Raw genomic sequence first — 11,009 nt, 5'->3', positions numbered from 1 at the left:
TATTTCATCTTTCTCTTGTAAATATTTTGTTCTTGTGAGCTCAATCTTGTAAACACCTACCTTAGAGAGGTTTTCTTGTTTACATCTTTTATCATTTTGTAAAGGGGAAAGGTTCTAGCTTAGCCCGTGTAAAAGCTAGGGAAAGGTTCTAGTTTATCCCGAAAAAACTAGGGAGTTTGTAAGGTTACTCTTTATCCTCAAAAGAAAGAACAAATTAGTGAATTTGTTGGAAAATCCTTGGTGAGGAGCTAAGGTAGTGGACGTAGACTTTGGTTGAGAAAGTCGAACCGCTATAAATCGCTGTGCAATTCTCTATCTTTCAATCTCCTTACTCCCTAAACACAAAACCGTTCCGACCCCTCTTTGCAAACCGTTCCGGTTGTCGATTCGAGCTTCCGAAAATCCCAACAAACATCTATGCTTCACCTGAGATGACTTGTATCTAGCATTACACCTTGAATCGTTGATGGTCCCGATAGTCCCTTGGTCGGGTCTTCTCTCAATGGACCCTTATTCAAGTCAACACCTCCACATAATTCAAAGTTAGATTAGAATTTCCCATGCATCCCCGACTAAAAGGTTACGCTGGAAATGAGAAGAGAGAAGCGAAAAAGGAAATTCAAGATCAAAAAGGAATTTGGGGTTTAGAATGAAATTGAGGACTGTGTTGAAAGTTTTAAAAGTTGGGGGATCTAAATGCAATTGCATGAAAAGTTCAGTGATCATATTGCAAACGTAATAACGACAGTGTAACGACGGGGACCATATTGCAAACGGACTAAATGTTGGAGGATTGTATTGCAAGTTTTAAAAGTTGGGGGACCTAAATGAAAACTTTAGAAAAGTTCAGTGACCATTACTATACTTTACCCTAAAAAATAAGCTGAACTTTTTAAAATATCCTAGTTATGTATAAAAGTTACAATTAGCTATACAGTTTAACCCCTAAACTAGCATACATGAATCATCGGTCATTATGCTTGCAGGTAAACTAATAAAATTATTAATATTAGAAAAAAAGCATCTATGTATGTTGCAAAAATGGTTACATGCCTGGTAGCAGGACCCCACGGCACGTTTACAGATTTCCAGACAAGTTTCCTATTTGCATCGAAACTCAATTTCTATCCTAGGTTTTATTTTCTATATGAGCTGCTAAAGCTTCATTATCTAATCAAAGATTCTTCAAGGTTTTTAATTTATTGAATCTTTATATAACTAATTAAAATCGTATCATCTATAACTGTGGGAAGATTTCAATCCATGTAGTAAAACAACTCTGGCAAAGGTTATCAACATGTAAGATCTAAGTTTAAATCATCCACGGTGTGAGTTGTGGGACTGTCTAATCAATAAGAGAAGTAACCATTCAAACGTCTCTTTGATTACACTACAAGAAAAATACCCTTTAATGACGCGCATTGCGCATCATCTATGGGTGCGGATGACACACAAATGCCTGTCGTTGAAGCCACCGACATGAATTTTTTATGACGCGCAATTGTGTGTCATAAATCTATGACGCGCATTTATGACACGCATTTATGACGCACATGTATGATTTACATTGCGCGTCATTGAAGCCCCCGTCATAAATTAAGATGACACACATTTATGCGTCATAAATTTATGACACGCATGTATGACTTACATTGCGCGTCATTGAAGCCCCCGTCATAAATTAAGATGACACACATTCTTGTGTCGTGATTGTATTTTGTAAATTATATATATATATATTGTAGATTGACAAATAATCAAACTAAATCACATTTAATGTCTCATAATACTAAATATATATATCATATTATATATAAGCAATCCATTTGCATACAATATATTCACATTAAGTTACAAATATAATATTCATCACCTATGGCGATTTGAAAACAAAAAACCAAGAATGTTCTCAGTTTATCACAAGAAGATACTAACAGATTATAAGATCTTAGATGCTACTCCTCTAGCTTCTTCTACAATTTTGAAGTTGCTTCTTCAGAGTCGAGAACTCTTGAAACAAGCTGCGAATGAGCATTAGCTTCAACTGAACTAGTAGGAACATCAGATGCACCAGCTGTTCCCAAACCCTTCCCAAAATTAGAGCTGATCACCTTTGGTTTCCACTCCTTATTTGAACCAACTGCTGATGACATATATGAATTAATACTTTTCATATATTAATCAAGCATCAACTATCTTCAGGTGAGAACATAAAGTAGTCCAAACATTTGTAAAGAGAAAACATTTTCATTTATGGTTATCAAGTCATCACTCATCACTAAGTAATATGAAAAGAACGAAAAATCAAGTAAATTTGTGGTAAAGGTATCTTAAGCACAAACCATCTTTACTTTTCATTTCTCACAGTTACATTGTTATTTAAGGGGATAAGTCTATTTACATATGGGTAATTCACCCATCCTTCTCGGTTATAATGATGATTTAGATAAATCCCATCTTTAACAAATAACGCACATATATTGATATCTAGATTAGATCGAGACAACTTAAGCATCCATGTACAGTCCAACAAAAAGCCAAAAATCAACTTTATTTTTTGGTGTATCAGAAGGATTATAACACAAAATCCACAATGTTTCTCTGGATTTACCCAATTAAGCCATAAAACCAATAAAACACCATCTAAGTTTCATCAGCAATTACCAATATATAGAAAAGTTACAAAACAACATTGATTTGGAAACTGAAAAGTTAAATAATAATCCATTCTACCTGCAGGTTTCTTTGATTTGGATCCAATAAATCTGTTATTTGCTCATTGTATATCTGCAAAAGAAAATTGAAAATGAAGTGATAAGGAACAAGAATAGTACAACGCTAAACAGTCCAATTATGCCAAAACTAAGAATCAAAATAATTCAATTATGTTTATCAGCATGCTTAATTCACAACTTCTAAACGGAAAATATAGTACAACTCAAATACCCACCTTGGCACATAGAACTCCAATTACAATCCCTCTAAGGTGGGAAAGACGGACAATAATGCATAAAGTATGGAAACAGGAATTACTCAATCGCACTGATTTAGCAAATTCGATTACTAAATTACATACCGATCAGCTGGTAACCACAGAAGTCACATATAAGTTAAATGTCCTCGGGAATAGACTATTAATAGTAATTTAACTTTGAAATAGGCTTGCGATGCTATATGCATGAAAAATAGAATACACAAAGGATATCATAAAGGCAAAAACAAGAAATTCATAGATCAGTTAAAAGTATAGCAGCAGAGCCCCAAACAAAGGGAACTAATTAGCATCACAGACAATATTAGGAACAAAAGGCATATTAACAGTGGAACTTACATTTTATTAAAGAACGTTTCCAATAATACTGAGAATTAAGCTTATTGATTACAAATAATAATGCATTAATGCTTACCTTTGGGACAGGAACTTCCCATGTTGCCACTGCCTTCAAGTCTAAAAATAAAATTAACAACCAAAAAATTCAATGAGAATAGACTCTAACCAATTGACTAGAGAGCCGCTGACTAATAAAAACTAACATATCATGGTTGCAAAAGTCAATGCCAGGGAGAAGACCCTCCACCCAGACAGTTTCTTCTTGTTTCGATGTGGAAGTTTCTCCATTGACTTTGTTATCATTCTCATGACCCTCAAATCCTGATATAAACCCAAAATAAATAAAAATCTTTAATCTCAGCTCCATGTTAATACAATAAACTTTCACCTGTGAAAGCAAATAAGAGGAAAGATCCAGGCACAAAAGTGGTAAGAACTAAAGTGTAACCTCACTTTTTCCATCAATTTCATTAACAGGCTCTCCACTTAGTCCACTATGACTGATGGTCACCTCAGAACTTCTTTCAATTGGACAGGTTGTCTCGGTATCTTCTTGAATTTGGGGAAATACATAAGAATGTAGAAGAGGAAGGTTCAGAGCACGAGACCAAAATATAGAATTCGCCCTAGCATTACAGAAATCACGCAGTATTAACCACCAAAGTTCAAAGTGCAAGGAATGTCATCATATCATAGTCAATCTCCTTCACTGTCCCCATCCACCCCATTTTGAGAGAGAATAAGAAAGAGATCATTTTGAGGAGATCCCTACCAAAGGAAATCTTCAAAGCAGACCTCATTGCAAAAGAAGCATTAACAATAATTCATAATTGGGAAAAAGGAAAATAAACACACTTGATTCCTACTTTATTCGATGTAATTAATACCGACCTTTCTGAAACTCCATCAAGAGCAAGAAGTTTCTTCACCAAACCCTTCACTTTATCTTCGTACACAGAAATCAAATCCTTTTTCTATAAAACAATTACACTAACTTTCATCATCATGGGTAGTCAAATTACATGCATTTCATCTTCAAGAGAAACGTTAAACTATATGCTTATAAATTTAAAGGAAAATTCTTGAGAGGAAAGGACAGTATACCTCAAAACATATTCGTAGCTGATCCAACTTTCCTCAAAAGGAAAATTCTTGAGAGGAAAGGCTAGCATATCCATTTCATATCGAAGGTGAAGTACTATGAAAGGTCCATTTTGCCTCAGAAGCTTAACAACTCGTTTACCTAACTCCTCAATCTGAGGAGTGAATCTTAAAGCATTAAAATTTACACGACATCGCAGCTTCTGAACATCTAAACTCTGTCCATTGTTGGCAAGTCGAGCATCAGTTCTATTCAAATGTACAACTTTATACTTCCGTATCAGAGGAAGAATCTGCACGAATAGATGCATACGAATTTAGAAGTCATGTTAGGAAGTAAAAGACTGGAGAATATAAGAACGTTTACAGAAGGGAAGAAAGAACCAAGCTATGTTATAGTATGCCTACAAAGTTCAAGCTGAATAAATGACCCGTAAATGACAAAGAATTAACCTGGTTATGATAGTAGGACATATCCGACCAGCTAATTGGCAGCATCGAATACACAATCCTCATTTCCACTCTCCTCTTAAGCCTAGGAGGCATCTCCTTTAATATCCAAACCTCATCTCTCAGTGATGTGATGAAATGATTCACATCAAATATATATTGAAATTCACTGGCATGCCAAGTAAAGAACATTTAGAAATAAGTAAGAGCTATGAACCGAGTTCAAAAAAATTCCAGAAATATATTTTAGAACATCCTTTCAAAAGCTATAAATCCAATATCTTCAATGATATGAACAAAGCTTAGTTAACACACCTGGGATCAGCCCAGAAGGATGTTTTATCCAACTCCGGGACTATAAGGGTGACATTCAAATATCTTGCAATGGTAACCATGTCACAAATCTGTCAAGCAAATCCAAAAAAAAACACAGAAGACAGACATCAATTTCCACATAGATTTACACCACAAAAACAACTGATGAACTTAGATAATCTAGAAAGAAACTAAAAGGGGAAAAACCATGTTTAGTGTAAGTTGTTAGAAGACTCACTGCTGCTCGCATTTGATTGAGACCTCCATTACATGAAACCATCAAGTATCCATTGTTCTTATAAACCCCTACAGTCAAGAAATACAAGCATCATATCATTTTAAGATCTAAATTCCATGACCAGAAAATTTTACAGCACGTACTACTGATCCCTGAAACTTGAATGAAAAATAAGAATGCATGCAAAGACAACAATTATCTGCATAAAAGTGAATCCCATATGTAAAAAGCAACTGAAAGAAGATATCGAATTTCAAGCAAACTTTGTCCAAAACAAGTAAGAATACCATATAATTCGAGAAAACTAAGACACTTGATCTAAACATTAGGTAAACATCAAATTTGATATGAATTCAAACCGCATCACTATATCGAAAGAAATTCACTTCTGGAGCTTACAAATTCGTCAAACAAAGAGATGAATCCCATTGCTTACAAAGGTTGATTCCATGTTTCCAGAAGAGAATTAGCTCAATTTATTCTTTAATTTTACCAAACAAAATTGTATAATAACAAAAACAACGTTCAAAATTAACAGAGATAAAATGTTTATTAAAAAGAAGAAGAGGGGAAATTACTTTTGGGAGGAATTACACGGGCGGGAACGGAAGGAACTTTGTCTTCAATGGCGGAAACGAAAGAATCTTGATGAGAGAAACAGGAAGGGCAACTCTTAAGGACGCTAGGTCCCCATGTCTCTCTCAAGGTCGTTAACTGTACGATGCAAGTCCAAAGCAACACCGATATAGCGGCGCGTATGATCCACAGCTTCATTCTCGAACCTTTTTTCAGCTTATCCATTCTCTCCCCTCCTCCTCCTCCTCCTCCTCCTCCGCCGCCGCCTCTCATTACTCCAATTCTCATCCCTCCCTTTTTCCCAATCCCGTCAACACTGCACGGTAAGAAAAAGAAACTGATGACGGAATAGGTCTTTACCTCAGCGACGGTGGGCACGGTAAGAATCTCGGAGAAGGTGAAGAGTGAAGGATGAGACGTCGCTTCGACGATAACATAAACAAGGGTTGTCCCCTTCTGAGCCGACGCTTGCTTAACGAAGTGATCGATGAACTCGGCTTGCTTTTGCTCGATATTCATCTTAAAAACTCGAACCCCGACCACAAACCAGGAGGGGGAAAAGAAAAAGGAAATGGAAATAATTTGAAGAATGTTACTGAAAACAAAATAAAAAACACAGAGAGAGAAGCTTTCAGGAAAATAAAGAAAGCAAGTTAGGGTTTTGGCGTTGGAGAGAAAAGGAGAGAATGAAAGGAGTGCAAAACATTAGGAGTGAACTGATTACGGGGAAGAAGCGGAAAATGATGAAAATAATGGTGAAATTAAAAGATGACTTTTACAGATGACACATAATTAAAAAATGTATTTTGTGTTTTTATAAATTTTTTGGATTATAATTATTAAATATGACACATATTATTGTAAGTCATAAATTGTTCAGATTTTAAAAAACATGATATTTTTTTTATGACTCACATATTTTGTAAGTCATAAATTAGCGTGTGTCATCGTTCGTGTGTCTTTAAAGGTATATTTTCTTGTAGTGTTACTAAGACACTAAGAAGAGATTAGGTTTAAGATCCCGAGTAAGTATAACCAAGCTATCAAAAAAACATTTAGATATTTATATGTTGGAATTAATGATCGAATCATGAATTAATCTATGTGATTTACCTTGGCTAGAGATCTACTCATCATTGAATTCCTATTTATTCTCAATTGTTATATTTGTAATATTGGGCTTTGTAATATTATTTAATAATAATAATATTAATAATAATATATAATAATAACATATATAATAATAACATATATAATTAATAATATATATAATAATAACATATATAATAACATATATATTATATATAATAATAATATAAACGGACAAAAACTAGTGTCGACATAGTCAACAAGAATGCAATAAGTTTTTTCCAGTTGACTCCATAGTTTAATAAAAATTCGTTCCACTACTCTTCCGTGGAGATCGAACTTTTGATATGTTTCTGCTTCACTGCTCTTCCGTGAAGGCTGGAATTGACTTCTTTTTACTAGAAAATCGATAAAGAATGTAAACATCCTGCCCAAAGGTCTGACGGATGGCCCTAAGGACTTATCATCTTGCTCGAAAGACTAACAGATGACCCGAAGGTTTTAAGCATCATGCTCGAAAGACTGACAGATGACCCGAAGGATTTATAAATTCGTGGGAAATAATTTACCAGGTAAGAAACTTTCTTACTTTTCAAAAATTTCATTTTCTTTGAACATTGAATGAGAAACTTTGATACTCGTTTTCTCATTCTTATACGAAAATCACATGTAAACATCCTACCCAAAGGTTTGACGGATGGCCCTATGGACTTATCATCTTGCTCGAAAGACTAACAGATGACCCGAATGTTTTAAGCATCATGCTCGAAAGACTGACAGATGACCCGAAGGATTTATAAATTCGTGGGAAATAATTTACTGGGTAAGAAACTTTCTTACTTTTCAAAAATTTCATTTTCTTGAAAAGATTAAATGAGAAACGTTGAAAATTGTTTTCTCATTTTCAAAACAACTTGTTGGTCGGGCATGCCCCAATAATATTTCATCTGCGGATTGCATCCATTTATTCTTCAGATGTTTTCCTCTCCTAACATGATTCCTTCATTTGGGATTTGAATTCTACCTTACATTTGTAAGGTATTGTATCCCTGCATCTTCTTGTGAAAAATGTATTTATGCAAATGTAATCAAATGTATCAATGCATGCATGATCTTTATGCAACTAATGTTCTTATAAATGTATGAATGTATCAATCTTCATTTGACTCCAAAGTTTGATCTTCTTCTTTGTCAGGGTTGTCTTCAAACAATATAGAAACTTATGCTATCAAACTTGCATTTCTGAGGAACCATCTGGTCAACTTGTATCTTGGTGTCTTCTTTTCTCAATTTTCTCAAAAGAATTGTTTCATTTAGGGAACTCTTGTCATACTCAGAATTATGACCTTGTTGCCCCATTTTGTCCTTGATAAAACCAGCTGTCTTTACCTGAACTTGTGTAAAAATCCGATGAAGTTTTCATGTTTGAAAAGGGAATCTATCATCTTTGCAGGATGTAGATGTAAATATGCTAAACTCAGCAGAGATTAATAAGGATATCAGCCACTTCTGTTTTGATTTGACTCTTGAAACACATCACAAAGAGGATTTATTCTAATTCCTTTCATGTCTCCACATCTAATCAGATCTTGAAAAAGGTTTTTCAAACCATGTTCTGTCAAGATGTTTAACAACTACCCATCGTTCAATCTTAGTTGGCTCCACTAGTTTCTTGTTGTTAAAGTTCCAACGTTTCTTCATGGAAAGAAATCTTCATCATTTCTCGTTTCTGATTCTTGATCTTGGAGAAAGACAAATTTCATTTTGTATCAATCACATGATCGCAACATTGGTTCAACACCATAATTACTGGTTCGTAAAATATTTGACAACACATTCATCCTTTCCTGTGATTTCTGCCTAGATTTCTCAACCAGGGAACTCAAAGCTTTTTGCATGACATCACTATGATATTTTAATAAGAATACAAATGGGATGCTTCAACTTGTTAATATCATATCAAGGAACATTTGACAACATATTCATCCTTTCCTGTGACTCATGTGGGGATAATGTAATCGTATGGTGGATAAAACAGTGATGTATGGTCAACTCCACTGTTCTTGTTTAACCATTTTCATTCTTCATACCTTTCTGTTTCATTGGAAATATTTACTCAAAACAATGATCTTTCCCTGATAAGGGCCTTTAGCTTGCCCCAATATTTGCCTTCAAAATGCCCCACATGGATTTCTGACTGAGATGAACTTTTAGCATGCCCCAACATTATTTCACACTGATATAATGTCCCTTATATTCCAAATTGTAAGGCTTACTCTTAATGTCCATTTCTAGATTTCATACTCCTCACGAGGTCCAACTTTGATAATGCCCTCTTGTGGGTACTTGTGGCTCTATTTGTGCCAAATCTCTTGATCTTGAATGCTCTCATTCCAGTGTTACTAAACATCAATGTTGTTAAGCAACTTGAGGGATTCTCTTCATGTTGTCACAACTTAAGAAGTGACCAATTCTTCTGATAGAAATGTCCAAGATATGTGCCTTTTCCAAATGAGGTAATCATCTTCTTCTTGACTGGTTGCATTCTTGCCTTATTATTGCTCTGGGATATGTGCCTTTCTTTCGAATGAGGCGATCATCTTCTTTTCGACGGGTTGTCACACAAGGTTTTAAGAATGTGAAATGCTTCCTCATTCTGACCTTGCTTATTATTTTTTCAATAGAGGTATAATAAGCATCAACTTGATTCAATATCCTTTCTCTTTTGGGACAACCCTATTTGAAAATGTTCTTCCTCATTTCTTACAAAGAATGAATTTTTTTTGTAAAATATTATCCCTTACAGGTTCACAATAGAATCAAATTATAAGCATAAGTTCAAAGAATATCAAAAGAATCAACAACTTTATTATTTCAGCGTTATAGTTCTTTAACAAGTATCAAGATTGAGAGGTTAGTTTTAGGGTGACTTTCTTATTTTATATGGTTACATCTTAGTGAAGATGTCACTCCTCTCTCGCTCTTTGTGAACATTGTCACATGCCTCACTTTTTTTGACTTGGTACTTTTTAACCGGATGCTTACAAAATGACACAACTAGTATGGCCAGTTACTAGACCTTCTAAAATACCTCTATTTCAATTCTCTGAAATCTTTGATTCTATCCAAAAGCAATGCGAAAACATCGGTCTAATAATGAAATTTATGTGTGCATTTGTGTGAAGTAGACTATAACAGGTATTATTGGATTCCCTTACAACGACTTCTTCTTTTTCCATTTTGGCTAACTGAATTTAGCTTTATTGTAACTTGCTTTTATTGGGCTAGCTGAAGGATTCATTTCATCACAAAGTCTTCGACTTGACAATCACAGTGGAGCAAATACCAAACTGCCAAGTACCTGAACAATGTCATGTTTTGAATATAATCTATTCATAAAGCCGGGGCTTTTGAGTTTCCTCTAAAACCAATTGCTTTAGTGGAATAGCTCATCTTTATTGAATATACGACTCTTACTTCTTAAAGTTGTTAAGAAAAACCTGTTATAGTCTATGTGTTTGTGGAAAGCAGAAAATCTCTTTACCAGATTTCAATTCCCAAGTAACTGACTTAGACTAGATTTGTAAAGTTTCATCGTCGAATTTCATCAATAGAAAAGTAATCTAGTCAGTTTTGTAATGTCACACAAAAGATGCCCCACGTTGTACACTTTTATATGTAAATACCAAGCCTTTTGTCTAATTCCTTGAATTGGAGAAAGCTCTCTCATATTTGTAAGTGTGTAGTATTTGGGTATATTTCATCTGAGGTAAGGTCAGGGTCCTTTTTTTACTGGTTTTCAATCTTGATACTTTGTCAAAGATGTATAACTCTAATTGTAAAGAGTTTTTAATCTAGTGATACTTAAAGAACTGCAAGATTGCAAAATTGATTCAATGCTCATAACCT

The 11,009-nt window shown here is 34.5% G+C and overlaps 1 protein-coding gene across 2 annotated transcripts; it reads right to left on the bottom strand.

Annotated features, from left to right (window-relative positions):
* Positions 1-3,411: 3,411 nt before the first annotated feature.
* On the bottom strand, positions 3,412-6,678 carry LOC120170139 (rhamnogalacturonan I rhamnosyltransferase 1-like). Of its 2 annotated transcripts, XM_039178145.1 has the most exons (10): positions 6,014-6,678; positions 5,436-5,503; positions 5,198-5,286; positions 4,886-5,051; positions 4,436-4,725; positions 4,223-4,305; positions 4,104-4,130; positions 3,785-3,957; positions 3,535-3,652; positions 3,412-3,448 (listed from the first exon to the last, which is right to left on the bottom strand). In XM_039178145.1, the coding sequence occupies exons 1-6, from the start codon at positions 6,528-6,530 to the stop codon at positions 4,293-4,295; spliced, it is 1,143 nt and encodes a 380-aa protein (XP_039034076.1). In that variant the 5' UTR covers positions 6,531-6,678; the 3' UTR covers positions 3,412-3,448; positions 3,535-3,652; positions 3,785-3,957; positions 4,104-4,130; positions 4,223-4,292. The 2 variants fall into 2 exon arrangements, with proteins under 2 accessions (XP_039034076.1, XP_039034077.1); XM_039178146.1 differs by lacking the exon at positions 4,104-4,130.
* Between the last annotated feature and the right edge of the window lie 4,331 nt (positions 6,679-11,009).

This window comes from Hibiscus syriacus, unplaced genomic scaffold (genome assembly GCF_006381635.1).
Source record: "Hibiscus syriacus cultivar Baekdansim isolate YM2019G1 unplaced genomic scaffold, ASM638163v2 tig00111772_pilon, whole genome shotgun sequence".
Lineage (NCBI taxonomy): Eukaryota > Viridiplantae > Streptophyta > Magnoliopsida > Malvales > Malvaceae > Hibiscus > Hibiscus syriacus.
The sequence above is the reverse complement of the archived record's forward strand: the minus strand, read 5'-3'. Positions and strand labels throughout refer to the sequence as shown.

Excerpts from the sequence above, each read along its gene's own strand:
- LOC120170139 (XM_039178145.1), bottom strand. The coding sequence starts at position 6,530 with ATGAATATCGAGCAAAAGCAAGCCGAGTTCATCGATCACTTCGTTAAG. Across the intron at positions 5,052-5,197 it reads TCCTTCTGGGCTGATCCCAG|TGAATTTCAATATATATTTG; the intron begins GTGTGTTAACTA and ends TTGGCATGCCAG. Across the intron at positions 4,726-4,885 it reads TGTCCTACTATCATAACCAG|ATTCTTCCTCTGATACGGAA; the intron begins GTTAATTCTTTG and ends CTATTCGTGCAG.